This window comes from Anoplophora glabripennis, unplaced genomic scaffold (genome assembly GCF_000390285.2).
Source record: "Anoplophora glabripennis isolate ALB-LARVAE unplaced genomic scaffold, Agla_2.0 scaffold115, whole genome shotgun sequence".
Lineage (NCBI taxonomy): Eukaryota > Metazoa > Arthropoda > Insecta > Coleoptera > Cerambycidae > Anoplophora > Anoplophora glabripennis.
In genome coordinates, this window is record NW_019416234.1 from 821,493 (window position 1) to 843,805 (window position 22,313).

The window sequence follows — 22,313 nt, forward strand, 5'->3', positions numbered from 1 at the left end:
CGTGCAACCTACAAATTGTATTATATCTTAACTATTTCTGCCCTCCAAAACATTACGTTGTACCTATCAGCAGAGAGTGACCTAATAATCTGTAGGCACTATGGAGGCATAATTAGTGCCGCGCTAGACGAAATAAAATTATATCTCACCCACATTCAAAACATTCGGTAGATGAATATCCAAATATCTTAGCTATGGCATACTGACGAGAACTAATAAGTTCGAAATCGTCTTATGTCTGATTACTCTGCTGACGAACGATCTTAGCTGTTTTCTAGATATTGCGGATTTATTTCTAACATTGAACTATCTTGATCTTAGTTGTGTACTAGATATTGTGGGTGTACTTCAGTGCCGAACAGAGCTTTGGTCCGCAAATCAGCTGTTTTCCACAATATCATTAGTTACGGTCCGTCTGCACGTCTGAACGTCGAACGGTGAACATCTGCACAGTCCAAGAAAAAGTTGTTTGAACTATGAAATTCAAATCACAAGTGTTAAATGCACAAAGTCGTGAATTTGTACACAATATACAATCCGTACGATATTTGTTGAGATAGAATTTTAAGAAGACCCCTGCGTCACTTTCTTGGAATTAACCGCACTCGACAACCGTGGCAGAAAGACATTGGCGGCGTGGCGCTCACCGTAGCAACTTGCAGTGCATACTGTGTTATGCAGTTACAAAAGCATGTTTCTTCTATCTCAATAAATATCATCCGGACTGTATATGTAATATGTATATTACAACAGCCTTTAAAAAATGATCAATTATTCTATCAATTTTTTCATAGTTATTTTATTTCATTTTGGTATATTCATTCTTTAAAGTGTGTAAGAATTTTTATATTATTCCTTAAAAGTATCTTGTCCCGCACAGATGATAGACTAAAGTCTCCTTAGAGAGGCAATTTAAATAAATGTTAATTTCGTTGCGGTAAAAACCTTCTACTTACGTTAGCAAAGGAGCCGAGGGACCTGTTTCCATTAATATAAAATGAGAACCAATAAAGGAGAACAGGAAAAGTACAGTCGAAATTAGTTTACTCTAGCTGATCTGAATTTATAAGTGACTCATTCCCGAGTTATCGTTAACTTACAAAAAAGGTTTGAAATCTTATCTGCATTAACATACATTTTCATTTCACATTAACCTAAAGGGAGATTATATGTCGCAAAAATTATGATGTGTTGTTCCAGCTGACATTGTGTGCGAGTAATTTGAGTCAGTTAAATATATTCTACCCTCTTATTTGAAACTGATTTGTACAAAATACGAGTATACTAAACTTGTCCTGCAGGCGATTATAAATATTACGAATAAAATATAGTTTACTTATACTTAACTACTACTACTACTACTAATAACTAAACATCGGAAACTTTGTAGCGACAATCAAGTAAATAAACAGTTGTAATCTATACTAAGCCAGTAAACGGCAATACGCGTTGTAGTAGCAGACAGTGTGGCGTGAATAATCTATAAAAATTAAACTACAACTTCCTAACGATATTTGTAATAGAAAAGTCATAGACGAAAAAGTTCTATTTTGCGTTTTTTTTTTCGTAAATTAAAGTTCAATTATGGATCAAAATATTTTCTCCGGTCCTGTCCGTGTGCTGTACGATGAGTTACATGCTGTAGACCAGCCGCGTAAACAAAGATAGAAAAATACTTCTCAATTTTTAGGGAAAAACAGATATTTAAAAAAAAACTAATATTTTCTTATTATAATACTAAACAGTAATTACTATCTTACTTGCATTGTTGTTACTGCAAGAGTTCGCAAATAAAACCACATCCGTAAGACTCAGTAGTTGCCAACTGTGTGCACTAAACTAACTCCATTAAAATATAGAACAAACTGAAATAAAACTTACCATTTCTAGAGAAAATTTTGAAATTGATCCCCATTAGCGCGGATACAGGAATGGCACCGACGCGAATTTTTGGCGAATATTTTCTCAAATTCCATATATTCCCCTAATTGTGTCAGCAGCTTCAAGTATACGGTTTCGCAATTCTTCCACCGTAGCAATTAGAGTATTTTAAACCAATGACTTCAAGTGACTCCAAAGATAAAAGTCCGTTGGAGTTAGATCGGATGACCGAGGTGGCTACGGCACAGGACCGAAGCGTCCAATTCATCGCAGAGGAAACATTTCATTCAAAAGTGTCGTTACTTCTCGAGTACTGTGTGGCGGAGCCCCATCTTGAAGATAAACCATGCGTGTCCGAACTTGAAATGCCACATCGTCCAATAATTCAGGGAACCGGTGCTCCAAAAAGTCAGCGTATCTTGGTTTATTTAGTCGTCCTTCAAAGAAATAGGGACCCACAAGTATATCGCCTATTATGCCAGCCCAAAAATTTACCGAGAACCGATATTGAAAATGAGTTCCCCTAATCGCTTGAAGATTTTCAACGACGCTTATGTGCATATTATGGAAATTCACTTCATCACGGGTAAATGTCGCCTCATATGTTACACAAACATAAGCAGGAAAGTCTACTTGATTGGCACATTGCCGTAAAAAAACATCTGCAAAAACGCATTCGTTGATCACAATCCGGGTGTAAAATCTGTTTTTTACTAGTTGCAGCTGATAGGGATGCAACAGCTGGCGCATTAAGATGCGATGTACGGTACGAGATGAGGTTCCTACTTGCTGTGCGAGTCGTCGTGTACTAATTGTGGGGTCTTCGTCAATATTTTCCAACACTGCACTTTCATCATTCATTCACTTGCTGAGTCTTTCTCCTCTGGGAGTAACACTTCCTGTATCTCGCAGCCGCTGAACGCACTATAGGATTGTATTTGCACATGGGGGGGTGACGTTGTGGCCATCGTTCCCGGTACAACTTAGTCGTCGCGAGCGCGTTTTCTCCGGCTGTACCATACACTAACACCATATGGACACGTTCGGAAATAGTAAATGCATTGTTTTTTCGTTTCACTGTAAAACTAATTTGTGCGCAAAAAATTAAGCAAAGTAAGAAATAAAAATCTCGTTTTTAATGTNAGAAAGATACTTCTCAATTTTTGGGGAATTTTTCAATGCAAAAGTACAAACTTAGAAAAATAGATATTTAAAAAAAACTAATATTTTCTTATTATAATAATAAACAGAAATTACTATCTTACTTGCATTGTTGTTACTGCAAGAGTTCGCAAATAAAACCACATCCGTAAGCATCTGTAGTTGCCAACTGCGTGCACTAAACAACCTCCATTAAAATATGGAACAAAGTGAAATAAAATTTACCATTTCTAGAGAAAATTTTGAAACGGATCCCCATTAGCGCGGATACAGGTATGGCACCGACGCGAATATTTGGCGAATATTTTCTCAAATTCCAGATATTCCCCTAATTGTGGCAGCTTCAAGTATACGGTTTCGCAATTCTTCCACCGTAGCAATTGGAGTATTTTAAACCAATGACTTCAAGTGACTCCAAAGATAAAAGTCCGTTGGAGTTAGATTGGGTGACCGAGGTGGCTACGGCCAGGACCAATGCGTCCAATTCATCGCTGAGGAAACATTTCATTCAAAAGTGTCGTTACTTCTCGAGTACTGTGTGGCGGAGCCCCATCTTGAAGATAAACCATGCGTGTCCGAACTTGAAATGCCACATCGTCCAATAATTCAGGGAACCGGTGCTCCAAAAAGTCAGCGTATCTTGGTTTATTTAGTCGTCCTTCAAAGAAATAGGGACCCACAAGTATATCGCCTATTATGCCAGCCCAAAAATTTACCGAGAACCGATATTGAAAATGAGTTCCCCTAATCGCTTGAAGATTTTCAACGACGCTTATGTGCATATTATGGAAATTCACTTCATCACGGGTAAATGTCGCCTCATATGTTACACAAACATAAGCAGGAAAGTCTACTTGATTGGCACATTGCCGTAAAAAAACATCTGCAAAAACGCATTCGTTGATCACAATCCGGGTGTAAAATCTGTTTTTTACTAGTTGCAGCTGATAGGGATGCAACAGCTGGCGCATTAAGATGCGATGTACGGTACGAGATGAGGTTCCTACTTGCTGTGCGAGTCGTCGTGTACTAATTGTGGGGTCTTCGTCAATATTTTCCAACACTGCACTTTCATCATTCATTCACTTGCTGAGTCTTTCTCCTCTGGGAGTAACACTTCCTGTATCTCGCAGCCGCTGAACGCACTATAGGATTGTATTTGCACATGGGGGGGTGACGTTGTGGCCATCGTTCCCGGTACAACTTAGTCGTCGCGAGCGCGTTTTCTCCGGCTGTACCATACACTAACACCATATGGACACGTTCGGAAATAGTAAATGCATTGTTTTTTCGTTTCACTGTAAAACTAATTTGTGCGCAAAAAATTAAGCAAAGTAAGAAATAAAAATCTCGTGTTTAATGTAATCGGCACGCTATTCTTATTTTTTTTTTCTTTATAAAAATTACACTGTCACTATCATGGAATTACAAAATAAAAACTTTGTCTGGAATCTTTCTCTTTTTAACACTGATGGGTCGATGGACGATGCTTAATATTTAATAATTAAGTGAATAATAAATTCAATACAAATACAAAATCAGTTGACTGCACAAATTTTTTAACAGTGTAACCTAACCTTCTTTTAGTATTATCTTCTTCTTCTTCTTCATCTAGTGGTTGGTCCTTGAAAAGTCCCATAGCACTGCGGCCTAATTAGGCCTATTGTGCGTCCCACTACTAGTCCTATTCAGCAAGTAGATTTGTCCTTTTTACAAAGTCCAAAAGCTTCCTTGCTGACACTTCTCTCACTTCCTTGGGTTCCAAATAGGGTCTCCCAAAGAGCGCCATTCTGCTACGTGCAAATCCCGGGCACTCGCCCAGGATATGCAGAGAAGTTTCATCCGCCGATTCACATCCTCGGCAGACCGGACTGTCTACAAGCTTTAGTATATGTAGATGTTTCCTAAAGTGACAGTGTCCCGTTATGAGTCCTGTCACTTTCCTGAGCCGGATTCTGTTCAAGCTCAGTAGCTCATTCGCTCTTCCCTTCGAAGGATACTCCATAAGCTCCTTAGAATGGCTATGTCCTGGCCTTGAAGTCCAGTATTTCCTGTGTTCTGTCTCAGTCCATTTGCCCAGAGCCCGCCTGACCACACTGGGAGATGTGCCACAGAAGGGCTCCGGGCCAATGAACTCTTTCTCGGATCCCTTCCTAGCAAGTTCATCCGCTTTCTCATTTCCACAAATGCCTTTGTGCCATGGCACCCAACACAGTCTGACTGTATTTTTGGTGGCCAGTTCAGTCAGCATTTGTAAACAATCCCACACCAGTTTTGAACTTACCTTGTGTGCGGCTAAAGCTTTAATTGTAGCTTGACGATCAGAGAAAATATATATGAGTTTACGTCTGTAACCTCTACGTACATTCTCTGCCAGACACGCCATTATCGCGAAGATTTCTGCTTGCAATACAGTGGGGTACTCCCCAGACTGTAGCTTGCACTCCATCTGGGTCTGAGTCCATATATTCCTGCACCCGTCCCTCTGGTCATTTTGGAGCCATCTGTAAACCATACTAAGCTCCACCTTTCCAGGGTATTAAACCTTTCCTCCCACTTGCTTTGATCCTCTATTCGAGTCTCAAATGGTTTGTGGAAGTGAAACCTTGGAACTATCTTGTCGGATACCATCCCTAAAGTTGGTTCCGACATAGATGTGTCTATGATCCTGGAGTGGGAACCACCCCTCCAGTTATTGTTATTCCTGAGTCGATATGCTGCTAGCCGCGCTTCTCTTTCCACCACTATATGCAGCGGTGGCAGATTTAGCATGACTTCTAATGCAGCTGTCGGGGTCGATGCCATCGCCCCCGTTATACCTAAACAGGCCAATCTCTGAATTCTATTCAGTTTGTCCCTCGCTGTGGTCTGTTGTGTTTTCTGCCACCATACCACAGCGCCGTAAAGGATCCTAGGTCTTACTATCGACGTATACAACCAGTATGACATCTTTGGTTTCAGTCCCCAGGTGCTCCCAATAAGGCGAGGCAGACATTGTGTGTATGCCGTCGCACTTTTTCCAAGTGCGCATTCCAGGTAAGCTTATTATCCAATATCACTCCTAGATACTTTACTTCCCTGGAAAGTGTAATGCTCCTCTCCCCTATCATAGGTTCAGAGAGTCCAATTAAATTCCTTCTCCTGGTGAAGGGTACTACGACCGTTTTGTCAGGGTTTACTGACATTCTAATAATTATTAATATTTAATAATTAAGTGAATAATGAATTCAATACAAATACAAAATCAGTTGACTGCACAAATTTTTTAAGAATGTAACCTAACCTTCTTTTAGTATTACGAGTACTAGATTACACCGACTTAAATTATAAGATTGCATCTCGGGTCGCATAAAAACATATTTAAAGTTTTAATAAATAACACAGGGTTGGCCTTCATTTTCGTTGAATAAATGATCTTTAATTTACAAAAAAAAAACACGAAGATATAACTTTTTCGTATAAGAGTTTTCTATTACAAATATCATCAGGAAGCTATAGTTTAATTTTTATAGATTATACACAACACACCCTGTATAGACTAAATCTGTGATCAAGCTGTGTGCCGCTCTATACTCACGAGATGCAGTACTACTGACTGCCATAAAAACACGTGCTATACAGTTGACCAAACAAAGCGTCAAAGTCACTCACATAAGTACAAACGACAATGAAATGCACGACCAACATCCCCAGCAAAAAAACGGGAATCGTTCACCGACACGCTAGGCCGGTAAACGAAATCCTTTCATTGAAACGTTCCTTTTCTGTTATCTTCAAAAGGTGGCCTTTATTCATAATAATTCGCCATAAAATCGTAATTCTGTTTTAATTAATTCTTTAGAATTAATTAAAAATCTCTTTTTGCAGTCACCAGGAGGCTTAAATACATATTCATTTGCTCCCTTTCATACTTTCTTATTTAAAATACAAAGGGTGTTATAATTGCAACAACTAATTACTCGAATGAAGTTAATGAGATGTTCATTGTGCCATTTTAGATTTAGGCAACTCGGTGCCGAGATACATGGTGTTAAAATGTTAAGTCCTTAAAAAAAAGTTGAAATTTCGCACAGTTTGTATTATACTTTTGGGTAATTTTGGTGAAAAGGATCGAAGTGTTTTAATGTATAAATTATAAAACAATAGGTATGATAAAAAGTAACGTGTTAGATCAAAATATTCTGTCATTAGTGCAATCAGAATGTACAATGCATCAAAAATGAGCTTGATGTTTTACAAGTATTTTTGACGGATGAACATGCTGATATTTTTTGTGTGACTGAAACTTGGTGCAGTGATGCGGATATGGCTTTTGTAAATATACCTGGATATAAAGTGGGGAAATATTGGTGCAGAACAAACTTTTTGCATAGTGGTGTTTTAATATTAATTAAAAATAATTTAAATTTTAAGATTCTGACTGTTTGTACGCAATTTAACGTTGACAAAATATTTGAATGTGTAGGAATAAATGTTAAAAAGGACAATGAAAATGTAACCATATTATCTATTTACAGAAGCCCAGATAGTTGTCTCAATTTGTTTTTTGCTAAATTGGAGCAATGTTTACAGGTAACTGCAGGTGTAGGTTCTAAAAAGATAATTTTATGTGGTGACATTAATATAGACTACTTATGTTATAGTAATCATAAGACAATGCTGATGGATTTGACAGGTTCTTTTTCTTTTAATACAGTTTTTCATGAGCCAACCAGAATTAGTAAAAATTCAAAAACTGCAAACGATTACATATTTACAAATTTTAATGATAGTCTATTGGATAAGAATGTGATCCATAATGGGTTATCAGATCACTCAGCACAGAAAATTGTGTTTTTATTTGGAAACAATACCAAAAATACTTGTTACAAGGGTAGATCTTTTTCAGAAAAAAATTATAAAACCTTTATGAATTATTTTGCAGTTGAAAGATGGAATGATCTCTATAATACAAATGGTGATGTAAATGTAAAATTTTCTGTTTTCCTAAATATATTTACATATTATTACGAATTGAATTTTGAACATTATACAAAACATATCTGTGATAGACACATGAATAAAAAATGGGTTACTTCGAGAATTAGAATATCGTCAGTTAAATTAAAGGATTTGTCAACATTGTATAAGCAGGGTTTGATCACTGATCATTATTATAAAAATTTCAAAGTTATATATAGAAGAACAGTCAGGTTAGCAAACAAGATGTTCAATAACAAATTAATATTATATTCTGATCATAAATCAAAAACTGTTTGGAATATTATAAACGACTCGATTAAAAGTAGAAAAAGTGCCAAGAATAATAGTATTGTTGTCAATAAAAAAATGGTTACAGACAAGGAACAAATTGCAAATGAATATAACTCGTTTTTTGTAAATATTGCCAATAATCTAGTTAAACAATATGATCAAATGATATTTTTAAGTGAAGCTTCAGAAACGGAAATTATAAATATAATTAGAGAATTAAAAAACACATCATACTCGGGTTGTGATAATATATCCACAACAGTAATAAAAAAATGTGCAACACACCTGGCCAAACCTTTAACATATCTAACAAATATATGTATAAACAATGGTTGCTTTCCTGATGTTCTGAAAATATCTAAAGTAACTCCACTTTTTATGAAAGGAAATCCAGAGTTAATTGAAAATTATCGACCAATAGCTTTATTATCTGTTTTTTTTTTTCTAAGATTATAGAAATAGATATTTATTATACAAGGGAAAAAAGTACTAGATTTTAGCTCGAGGTTGTGTTGTCTCCCGACGCTAAGTGGAGGGAGACAAAAAACCGAGAGGTAAAATCTACTTTTTCCCGTATATAATACACTATTTTTTTCTGTGACGGGAAAAACAACGATTTAATATTGAAAAAACATTATTACAATATGTTAGTCACTAAAGTTTTAAATTGGTAGGCTGTTATACTTATAGCGTCAATTACATCTGCGTTGCTAAGGAAACCTTTAAAGTAATCAAATATCTGTCAATTTAATTCTGTGATTTGATTTAAAAATTGCAAACTTAGTGGTTGTTTAGTAGTTATTTTGAATAATATAAAGTTAAAAAATGTCTGATTCCGAGTTTTCTCTGACTCCACCGGAGTTAGTAGATGCAGCGAAATTATTTTAAATATCTACCTTTACTTATGTATATTGTATATATCCGGGAAAAATGTACTCACTTTTTTCCCGGGGAAAAAGCAATTTCATAAAAAGTGACATTTTGTTACCTGTCAACAGAGATAAAATGTCAAACTTTTTTCCCGTTACAAAAAAAAAGTTATTAGTAAAATAATAATACACTTTTTAGAAGTAAATAATCTAATATCTGAAAATCAGCACGGATTTAGAAGAAATAAGTCTACTATTACGGCATTATTAAATATTCTTGACATATAAAAAATTATATGCAAATGATAAAATTCTAGCTTTATTTGTGGACTTGTCAAAAGCGTTTGATTGTGTCAATCATTCATTGCTTCTGAATAAAATCGAACGATATGGCATTAGAGGATCGTGTCACGACTTATTGAGGGACTGTTTAACAAACAGGGAACAATTTGTTCAATTTCTTGGTGTAAACTCAAAACAGTTACCAGTAACAATAGGTGTTCCACAAGAGAGTGTATTAGGACCTCTACTATTTTTGTTATACTGCAATGACTTGGAAAGTTATATATCAACCTCTTATAATGCATTTGCGGATGACATAACAATGTTAGCTTGCCATAGACAACAAACAGATATGACAACATTGACAAATGTAAATCTTAGAAATATACATAATTTAAATGCATAATTTCAAATGAATCGTTTTGTGATGAATCAAGAAAAAACTTATATATTACAATTCCATCCTTTACCTTCTAATTATATAAGTAGTCCTTGGTATCATTGAATAGGAAATCTATCGAACTTGTGACATGTTTTAAGCTTTTAGGTTTACATATAGACATGCAATTGTCATGGAAAAATCATGTTGATTATATATGTCAAAAATGTGTGGGTTTATGCTTTGCTCTAAGGAGGTTATACTACATTGCTGATCAAGATGCTACTAGAGTATTTTATCACTCAAATTTCGAATCAATAATTCGGTATGCAATAATGTTTTGGGGCAACTCAACAGCTTCCAACAGAATATTTATATTACAAAAACGTACCTTAAGAAATATGTTCGGATTAAGATATTCTGAATCGTGCAGATCTACTTTTGTNTGCTGATCAAGATGCTACTAGAGTATTTTATCACTCAAATTTCGAATCAATAATTCGGTATGCAATAATGTTTTGGGGCAACTCAACAGCTTCCAACAGAATATTTATATTACAAAAACGTACCTTAAGAAATATGTTCGGATTAAGATATTCTGAATCGTGCATATCTACTTTTGTAACAAAAAAAGTATTAACGCTGCCTTGTTTATACGTGCTTGAAACTTTAAAATTTTTAAAGAAAACATTTCCAAATTTAATCTTCAAAATAAATTTCATGATTATCCCACAAGATATGGTACAAATTTACAATATGACTTGCATAGAAGAGAACTCTATAAGTCAAATCCATATTATATGGGTGCATTATAATATAATAAATTACCAGCATCTATCAAAAGTCAAAACTTTACTAGATTCATATTTTTAATAAAGAATATATTGCATCAAAATGCTTTCTATTCTGTGAGCAGCTATTTGGATTACAATTTTAAATAGTTTGTTGGTTGTTTCTTTTATTGTTAATAATTATTGTAATATTCGTTTTTGTATGATATTTTAATATTTTTGTATATGTTTCAATTGTATTATGTTTCTATTAGTCTTTACTAGTATGTATGTTTTGACGTGTCCTATGTCCGATATTGTAATCTAGTAGACTAATAAATATCTATTGATCTATGTATCTATCTATCTAAATATTGTCATATCTAATTTAACAAACAGTTGGTTTTAATAATATATAATTTTTATAAAATAAATAACCATCACACATCCTAATATTTTTTCTGAAGGAACAGTTTTCTGCTTTGGAAGTAAGATATGGAGTTTCGGATTCGCTATTTGGTCCTATTATTATTTTTTTAATTTATGCAAGTAATTTACCAAACATTTTTGAAGTAATACTTTTTTACAGATATCACTAGGATTCCTACATCAAATTCTGTATTACTTTATGACCTCTATTACAATCATTAGCAAAAAACTGGTTTTAAATTAATAAAACAACTGCTAACATAGTCAAGACTAAAACGACGATCTTCAACTTGAGTGACATATTAAGCAACCCTGGAAATGTCAAATTATTGGCGTTTATTTAGTTCTTATACTATAACGGATTCACAATAGTGAATAAATTTGTAAAATAAAATCTAAACTTCCTTATCTTCGAAGTTGGGTAAACAAAATTTCCTTAGCTACATTAAAATCTGCGTATCACGGTCTGATTCATTCTATCTTACGCCATTATGGTGTGGAGATCTGAATCCTCCAGAGCACATGTATTTGGTCTCCAGTGAAATGCTGTACGTATTGTCCGGACTAGGATACAAAGACTATTGCAGAAAAGACTTTATTGATTTAAATATTCTGACTCTTCCACTTACTTACATATTCCAGTGCCTTTTTATGTTAAACATAATTTGCACAATTTTTATAGTAGATATCAATTCCTTTTTATAACACTTGAATGACATTCATACTATAATCTTTAGAAATAGGCTATTGATTAACTATGTCAAAAAAAAAGAAGGCACACAGGAACTACAACGTATCAGAAATTTTATTGTTTGATATGTTCAATTGTCCCTAAAAAGTGATAAAACCGCGGAGTGCTACCTTTTAAAGGGTTTTTGAGAACGAAGTAAAAAGGTGGTATTTTCAGTTTTTTGAGTTTTACTCGAAAACTATGAATTTTTTCTATATAGTTGTCACCAGAAAAATTGTAGCAAATTGAGTTTCCAATCGAAATGAGACCTTTTGAAGTCAAAAAAATTTATTTTTAACAAAAATTTGCCCAAAAAAACGAGTAAAAAAACCGAAAAAATGCTGTTTTTTCTTTTTGGTTTTTGGCCCACAACTTTTTTCTGAGAGGAGTTAGGTATAGGCAACACCCCACATTTGTGTTCTTTTTATTTTATTTGATGAATAAATATGATGTACCGCACCGTCATTCTTATTGGCATTTCAAACGCCGTCCGTCACCGCGTAGCGCCAAGTCGATGGCCTGCAAATTCACACCGCGNTGTTTGATATGTTCAATTGTCCCTAAAAAGTGATAAAACCGCGGAGTGCTACCTTTTAAAGGGTTTTTGAGAACGAAGTAAAAAGGTGGTATTTTCAGTTTTTTGAGTTTTACTCGAAAACTATGAATTTTTTCTATATAGTTGTCGCCAGAAAAATTGTAGCAAATTGAGTTTCCAATCGTAATGAGACCTTTTGAAGTCAAACAAATTTATTTTTAACAAAAATTTGCCCAAAAAACGAGTAAAAAAACCGAAAAAATGCGTTTTTTTTCTTTTTGGTTTTTGGCCCACAACTTTTTTCTGAGAGGAGTTAGGTATAGGCATTGATTCACAGAAAAAAAAGTTAATGTCTTTTTCTTTAAAATAAGCCTTTATAGAAATACCTACTACTAATAGAAACCGAGATACATTGGATCAAAGTTGGCTACTTATTGGATTTTTTTTACTCGTTTTTTGGGCATATTTTTGTTAAAAATAATTTTTTTTGACATCAAAAGGTTTCATTTCGATTGGAAATTCAATTTGCAACTTTTTTGTTGACAACTATATAGAAAAATTCATAGTTTTCGAGTAAAACTCAAAAAACTGAAAATACCACCTTTTTACTTCGTTCTCAAAAACGCACCCCTTTAAAAGGTAGCACTCCGCGGTTTTATCACTTTTTAAGGTCAATTGAACATACCAAACAATAAAATTTCTGTTACGTTGTAGTTCCTGTCTAAAGTACATAGTCAATAGCCTAAAAACAAGAAAAGGAGCATATTGTTCTAAGATGGATTTTTTATTACCACGTGTAAGAAATTTAAACACCAGAGAATTTAAAACAAAAATCAAAAAGAAAAATTAATAAACGAGTCTTTTGTAAGGACTTCCGATCAATTTTTGAATAATAATTTTAATGATTTTCATGATCTTCATGTCCGGTCATGTATTATATTATTTTATCTTATTGCATTTTTATTAGTTATACAGGGTGTCCACCAGTAACTGCGTCGATGGGTATCTAGGAAAGTGCTGCTCTGAAAAATTTGAAAAGTTGGCAACGTGGCAATGTCCCTGGGGCGAACACAACTAAAATATCTCTCCAGCACTTCCACTAATACCGTAAGTCGACACCATCTTCGTTATTTTAAATGGGACATACTATATATTATTGCATTTTCGGATTTTACGTGGAATTTGTGGGTTACCTTATTAAATATTTCCTATACCTAGGAGTTATAGAATTTGAGATATTAATTTTTAAAAAATAAATTTGACAGATGCAAGGGTCCGCGGGGATCCTAATAACTCTTTTCAGGAGCGTGATATTAAATGGATATTTGGTACATGTCAAGGGCATAGGTAACAATAAGTTATGGTATACCAACAAGTTAAAACATTTTTTACTAGGTGCTTAATTTTTGCTGTTACCTTTTGATAACTTCAAACAGCTATAACTTTGTTAACTTAAGTGGAACACCCTGCATTTTTTTACTCTGTCGTATGCAGATTGAAATTTCCTTTCAAGCCATATAAACATTGTTAGTTTTGCCGTTACTACTTTTAGAGATATTTACTATTTTCTATTTTTTCGACAATTTTTCTCGTATCAGACCTGTTGTCAAATTGGCTTATACCAAAAGCATTCCAAAACAATTAAAATAATTTGACATTTGTCAAGTTAGTTATCAAATTATTGTTATGTCGGTAATAGTTTTTGCTGAAAATTTAAATAAAAATGCCTGGGGATCGTTTAAATTATACTTACGAGGATTATTTTAATTTGTTTGTTATTTATGGAAGCAGCAGATTCTCTACTTGTTCTTGAAATTACTTTATCGCATTTTCCATACATATTTCTGCATACGACAGAGTAAAAAAGTGCAGGGTATTCCACTTAAGTTATCAAAGTTATAGCTGTTTGAAGCTATCAAAATGTAATATCAAAAATGAACACCTAGTTTTAGATGTTTTAATTTTTTGGTGCACTATAATGTAATATTACCTATGTCCTTTATAGGTACTAAAAATCCGTTTGATATCACGTTCCTGACAAGAGTTACTAGCATCTCCGCGAACCCTTGTAATAATTGTCAAATTTTTTCTTTAAAAATTAATATCTCAAAATCTATAACTTCTAGGTATAGGAAATATTGAATAAAGTGACCCTCAAATTTCACGTAGAATACGAAAATGTAATAATATATAGGGTGTCCCATTTAAAATAACGAAGCAGGTGTTGACTTCCGGTATAACCGGAAGTGCTGGAAAGTTCTAGATATTTTAGTTGTATTCGCCTCAGGGACATTGCTATGTTGCCAAATTTTTTAATTTTTCGGAGCAGTACTTTCCTAGATATCGATCGACGCACTTCCCGGTGGGACACCCTGTATACTTTTATTTAAATATTTTCTTTTATTTTGACGTATGTATTTAGTAGATAAATTGTTAGTTAAAACTAGGCAAAATATTCATTGTTTTCTTAAAAAAATCTTAGTAATTAGCGGAAATGTGATGTCTTTAAAATACTATTTATATATTTAAGAAAATATAAATCTGTTTCATATCTGAGCAATCATGAGATTCTTTAAAAAATAATATCATCAATATGTTATGGGCCGAAAGTTTACACCGGCCGAAAATATCGCAAAAATGAATATCCCTTGGAAACTCAAATAAATAGAAATATAAAATACATGTCTTATAGTTATTTCTGGAACTAATGTGTTACGGTATACAGGGTCGGAAAGTCCCCATAGTTCATCGGCCGTTACGTGAGAGCGGTAAAGTAAGTCATAGAAATCCGTGCGATAGAGAAAGATGGCTATAATGAAGGCGTCTAATAGTTACCGCCCATTTCGCCCTTCCACAAATAAGAAGTGGATCTGGATTGTGAGGTTTGTAGCATTTTAGGTTATTTGTTGACTTATTATTGTTTCAAATTGGTTTTATAATAAACACTAGAAAAACAAACCAAACATTTGTCTTTTTATGATTTCTATAAGCTACTAGTGGCACTAGTCATAACTTACTAGTGACTTATGACTTACAACTAACTAGTGACTTATAGGCCACATTATTCCTTTAAAACCAAAGAAATTATAGTATCATTATATACAAGTGTTGAATAAAAAATTAAATTTGATTTGAAAATATGTAGATTCAAAATGCAATTTTTTTATGCGTAGATTTCATAAAATCACACAGATTTTTATAAGACGAGAATTTTATAAACCAACCTATTTAAAATTATTTATTCTTTTAATGCTATTATCAGACTCTGTCCTAAGAACACAGAAACTACGTAAAGGAAATTTGTGTCCGGTGTAATGAAGTTAGTGAACTTTTAAACAAAATAAGCAACGAACATGTAGGTACGCTATAGTAGGTATACTTACGTTTTTCCAAGTAAATATAATTCCCTTCGGACGCCTCAGTTTGAAGTATTTCGTTACCGGTTGACCCAGAAGTTTTTCCTTTCCACCTGCAACCTCAACTAATTTCTCCCCACATCCGATAATGATCAAAGCCGGATTGAATACGATCGCAAATGGGAATAGCTGTAAAAGTAAATCGCAGGAGAAGGGAGGTAAATGGCGGGTTGTTTCTAAGTGGACAGCGTTTTCGGCCTTTTTAGACAGAATCTGCAACATGAAATATGAATACCTTTATTTGGTTGTACTCAACGTTGATAAAAGAGAGCAAGAAATGTTTCAGAAGGAATTTAAATTTCAAAAATCTATTCAAAGAACTTGTTTTTTTTATTCCAATTTTATATCGCATGTTTTTCATATGAGCATTATTAAATGCACTTTTATACCGTTTACTTTGGGTTATAACTATACAGGGTGTAACTAAATAAGTGTAAAACATTTAAGGGGGTGATTCCTCATCGAAAAAAAGATAGGATCTTTCATATAAAGAAACTTCATTGGAGCATCCCTTGTTAAGATACAGCCCCTTAAAGGGGGTACATAAAATTTGTTTAACAATTTTTTTCACAAGCACTAAACAAGTTACAATATTGAAATTAACCTGACATTTTCTACTACCAAAAAGACACTTAGCCAGTAATTTATTTGGTTTACCCCATGGTTGTAAGGGGTGGAAAACGCAACCCCTAAAATTTATTTCCAACGTAATTTTTTGTCTTATTATTTTTTTACCATTTAAAAATTTATTTCCGATAGCCTGTTTCATTCTAAAAAAAAATGTCTCTTGAATTTTTTGCCCAAATTAAACCAGTTCGCAGCAAAAAATTATTTTACGAACAAGATACATATCGCCATAAAACGAAAATACGAAACTAATTTATCTAGTAGGCCGCCATTAGCGATACTGACAATTAAATTGGAATCAAGCTGTCAGTTTGTAAATTTTTGAAATTGAAGTAATACTAATTGTGTATTGTTCTGTTCTTAATTTGTTACTTTAATAATTCACTTGTTATTAAAATGGCATACACAAATGAGGAAATGGCTGATATGCATTACGTTTACGGTCTGTCGCAGGGGAATGGGTTAGAAGCTTCTACAAGATATGCTGAAATGTATCCTCAACGGCAGCATCCTTCACATAGAATATTTGTCTGACTTCATCAACGATTACGTGAATATGGTTCATTCAACAAAAGAACGCAGGATTGTGGTCGCCATCGAGAAGTAAGAACACCACAGCTTGAGGCAGCAGTACTTAATTTGATAGAAGAACAACCTACTACCAGTACTAGAAAGATTGCTTTCCAGCTAAATGTTGATCATATGACGGTATTTCGAATTTTAAAGGAACATCTCTTATACCCTTACCATCTGCAACGAGTACAGGCACTGTTACCGCGAGACTTTCCGAACCGTCTTGAATTTTGCAATTGGATGCTGGAAATGATTAGAAGAAATCGTGACTTTCTGAAGACGATCGAATTCACAGACGAATGTAGTTTTTCTCGGGACAAGATTATTAATTTTCATAATTACCACATATGGGCTGATGAAAACCATCACGCTATTGTCGAAACTAACCATCAAGAACAGTTTTCTCTTAAGGTGTGGGTCGGAGTTATTGGGGATTATTTAATTGGGCCTCATTTTCTACCTCCTCGATTAAATGGTGAGGCATACGTTCAATTTTTAAGAAAAGTGCATCCCCCCGTACTGCTGGAGGAAGTTCCTTTGGGCGTCAGAAGGGATATGGTTTTTATGCATGATGGGGCTCCCGCCCATTTTAGTCAAGTAGCACGTCAGCATTTAACTGAAACATATGCAAATCAGTGGATAGGTCGAGGAGGACCACAGAATTGGCCCGCTCGATCCCCGGATCTCAATCCTCTGGATTTGTCTACTTGGGGCCATTTGCAGCATTTGGTTTATCGTACTCCTGTTCGCGATGTAGAGGACTTAAGAAACCGCATTATCGATGCGTGCAGGGTAATTAGAGAGACTCCAGGAATATTTGAGCGAATACGTGGCTCAATGCGCCGACGTCTAGACGCATGCGTAATGTCTGAAGGTAGACATATTGAACATTTACTATGATTTCTACATGTTGTATGTTTTGTTATTATTAAATTAGTTTTGATTATTCCCCTTTAATCATTTAATGCAGGTAGTAACTACAAAATAACAGTAAATCCAGTCCGCATTTATGACGATGTATCTCTGTAGTTGTTCGTAAAATAATTTTTTACTGCGAACTGGTTTAATTTGGGCAAAAAATTCAAGAGACATTTTTTTTTAGAATGAAACAGGCTATCGGAAATAATTTTTTAAATGGTAAAAAAATAATAAGACAAAAAATTACGTTGGAAATAAATTTTAGGGGTTGCGTTTTCCACCCCTTACTACCATGGGGTAAACCAAATAAATTACTGGCTAAGTGTCTTTTTGGTAGTAGAAAATGTCAGGTTAATTTCAATATTGTAACTTGTTTAGTGCTTGTGAAAAAAATTGTTAAACAAATTTTATGTACCCCCTTTAAGGGGCTGTATCTTAACAAGGGATGCTCCAATGAAGTTTCTTTATATGAAAGATCCTATCTTTTTTTCGATGAGGAATCACCCCCTTAAATGTTTTACACTTATTTAGTTACACCCTGTATAACTACGAATGAATTATAACTGAATCATAGAAATTGATCTTCTAGGATGAACGATGAATAAAACTAGAAACTGATCTACTTTTTGTTCATCTAAAACGAATCTTAATGCACAAAATATAGAATGAAACATGTAATCATGTCCACTGCAAGATTTTTTTGAGGTTTCTACCATTAATATTTCTATTTTATGAGTGACTACGAATAAAAATGAAGTATTAGGGAATAACGCTGCGAGAAATTATTGTAAGAGCTGAATATTCCAACTCCAACTCGCCCTTTAAAATAAAACGAATGATTTATAATCTTACGATTTGAAAACCTTTTTTGTCTTCAAATGGAATAACCCATATTAATTGTCACGGGTCAATGCAAAATTGAATGCCCTTCCGACCGATATAAGGTTGTCCATACTTGCCTTTAACAGTTTTCTAGAAAATCAGGTGATTTTCTAAATTCCGAAAAAGTAGCTATGTAACAGCGTCAAGAAGGCCTTGCAAAATCATTTTTCTCTCACATTTTATCAGGCCTGGGACTGACAGTGTCAATATTTACTGGCATGTTTAAAAAGTGGTTTGACAAACAAAAATAAACCACTAACAACAACTAAAACAAAACGCAAAACGAAACAAACTGAATCTCAGAATGCAACAAGGAGAAGAATATTTATACCGCTGATTTACATCAATTACTCGTAGTGTCCTCCATTTTGATTAATACGCAAACAAATTCGGTTTTTAAAAGACTGTTCAACATTGGTGAGCATGTCTGGCGTAATTTCTTGAAATGCTACAGTAATACACTGCCACATATCTTCCGCGGTAGTTGGTGGTGTAACGTAAACTTTGCTTTTTATAAATCCCCATAAAAGGAAGTCGCAACTTGTCATATCTGGACACCTTGAAGGCCAACTTACTGGTCCCCCACGCCCAATCTATCTGTTGGGAAAAGTTTCGTGTAAAAACTGACAAACCGCAGCGGTATTGTGAGATGGGGCACCATCATGTTGCATCCACATTCTTCGAAGTGTAGCTAAAGCAATGTCGTCTAACAAATCTTCTACAGTGGTTGATAAAAAGTTTAAATAAACTGATCCAGTTAGATGCTGGTAAAAAAAAGAATAGTCCAGTAACATGGGTTTCCAAAATTGCTCCCCACACGTTCAAAGACCATCGCTGGCTATGACTTGTTCAGAATTGGTGAGGATTTACTGTGTCATAATAATGGCAATTATGAACATTAACGAAACCATTTTTATGAAAAGTAGCTTCATCGGAGAACATGACCCGTTTAAAAAAAACATCATTTTGATTTAACATCTCAAGTGCCCACTCACAAAAGTCCAGTCTCCGCTGAAAGTCTACTTTTAGTAACTCTTGGTGTGATTGGATGCGATAAGGATATGTTGTGCTGTGCTTTTGTAAAATCCTATGTATCGACGTTGTACTAATACAACTGTAAAGCCTTCTTGAGGCTGTGACATAGCTACTTTTTCGGACTTTAAAAAAGAACCTGATTTTTCTGGAAAACTGTTAAAGATAAGTATGGACAATCAATCAAAAGGGCATTCAATCCATGGCAATTAATATGGGTCATTCCATTTAAAAAAAAAGTTTTTCAACTGGTAAGATTATTAAATGTAGGTCTCAGTATTTCCGAGTCTGAATAACGTACACGTTTTGCTCGCAGATGACAAGATAGAGTAATTTATGCCAAAACGAATTGTGAAAACTACAGGTTTCTAACTCTTACGGTTTAGACACTACCTAGCCTCATTTAGAGAGCTGATATCGTGATTTTTTTCAGAAACAACTGATTATCTCGAAAACGGTAAGTTTTAAACACCATGTACATTTAATAAACTCTACCTAACATTAACCAAGGAATTAAAAAACACAATAATATACAGGATGTTCCATTTAAAACAACAAAGTTGTGTAGTGCCCACGCGAAATGGAACACCCCGTAAAGCTAACAATATTTTCTTTACATGGCCTCCCTCTTAACTAGAACACCCTGTATACTACCAATAAGTAGAAAAATGTAGACACTTAATTCACTATTAATACAGCAATATTATAGTCAATAACTGATCTGGTCCACTACGGTTTTTGGACGAATTTACCTCTCAAGCAAGATTTCTAAAATGAGTCGGATTTAAATCCGCCTATATCCGTATCAAAGCGGTTTTTCGAATCTCATACGACACGTGCTTAAATTTAGTGGACCTCATGAAAGTAAAGGAGTGATATTTTCAACATGTGCGTTATACAATTTTTAGATTCCCTCCAAGTCTAGCCTATTTTTTATATAAAAATATGTGAGCTTCAAAGTTATGTAGAAACAGTTTAGAGTTTTTGTTTTCTTTCAATAACGCTGTACGTCAAAGAATTTTTTTCTAAAACAAAAGTTCGTACTGCTAAAAATACGTTTTGTAACCATCTGTCGCGCAAACAAACTTTTAGTTAGATGTTTAAAATTTCTCTGTCATCTACACAGAAGTTAGATATGAGGAAAATTTTAAAGAGGCAATGTTGTCGAGTCCAGATTATATTCAACTTTTTATTTAAAATTTGGAGGCTGGGGCGCTAATGCATTTTTTATGATAGCTTCAAAAACAAGTGGTCACAGAACTGGCGGAAACTGTAAAAAGTGATATTTAACGACTTTTGTAGACATTAAAATACCATTTTCATATAATGAGATACAAGTATCCAATTATTAAAGAAATGTGAAAAATTTTTTCAGTGTAATACTCATTAACTTCGACTTTGTATATCAACAAAATTATAATTAACTCTTTATGACATTAATCTTTAACAAACTATAACACCTTACCAACAGAACCATAATATGCTATCTTATAGAATTGGTTCAGTCTATAATTTCCTACCTTTCAAAGTTTTCATATCCCTGAAATTGTACTCAAATTGTCAATTAATCTTTGATGTTGTCACATTAATTACATACTACCGAACTTGTTCGGTAAACGAGTGACAAGCCTTTGAAATATTGTCTTACAATTTCCTCTGCCAGCTTTAGCTATTTCCAAGATCCAATATGTTACATAATGGTATCCACAGTTGAGCTTAAGTTTCGCCACGATTTTACTTTACTCATACAAATAAGTTTGATGGATAATGATTTCAAAACGCGATTGAAGATGCCAGCAAAAACTTTGTTTATAACTTATAAGACTAAAACGATGAAACGGTTAGTGAAACAATACAATACAACAATATATAGACAAATATCTCTTCCTTTTATATCCTCAGTCAAAATTTGAATAACTGCGTATTATTTCATGAAACTTTCTTATCAAGAAACATCTCTATGTAAAAGGTAAAGTTTGAACTATTTTTAAAACATCTGAACAACTAATACTACCCTATTTTTTGCAAGTAAGTTATTATAATCAATACATTTTTATGTCTCATGTACAAGCTATACACTACTACTGTTTAATTTTGTGCGGTTTCATGTTTCTTGAATGACTCCCATAAATTAAATAATTAAAAGGATATGGCTTATAACCTTTATCTTTAATTTGATTTAAACGAGTCAATTTCCTTTATTATGCAAAATTTATGGGTCTCTATCTAAACATAAAAATAATTCTATAGGGTAAGGCCATCAGTAAATGACAAGATCAATGTTGTTGTTAGTTTATTGTAGGTGGTATCAGAAAATTAAATCAACTATTTACCTAGATTTAGTTCATAGATTATTTCTATAAAATATTAATTAATAAGGGAACTGCCTATTTAATAAGAGAACTGGCTATAATAACTTTAATAACTTTGTTTATACAGGTTTTAATAAATGTTTTAAAATAGTTGAGAGCATAATAAATTTTAAATGCATACAGAAACATTCACGTTTGGAAAACTTAAAAACTTCCTTATTATCAAAGTCGATATTTCAGAACTTTTTAGGTCTTTCTATACAG

The 22,313-nt window shown here is 33.9% G+C and overlaps 1 protein-coding gene across 1 annotated transcript in view; it reads right to left on the bottom strand.

The window, feature by feature from the left end:
* Window positions 1-22,313, bottom strand: part of LOC108904386 (soluble guanylate cyclase 89Db-like) — an 86,859-nt gene that overhangs the window by 25,597 nt on the left and 38,949 nt on the right. The window contains exon 5 of the mRNA XM_018706912.1: window positions 15,673-15,918. Coding sequence (XP_018562428.1) covers window positions 15,673-15,918 — 246 coding nt within the window. The remainder of the gene's footprint in view (window positions 1-15,672; window positions 15,919-22,313) is intronic.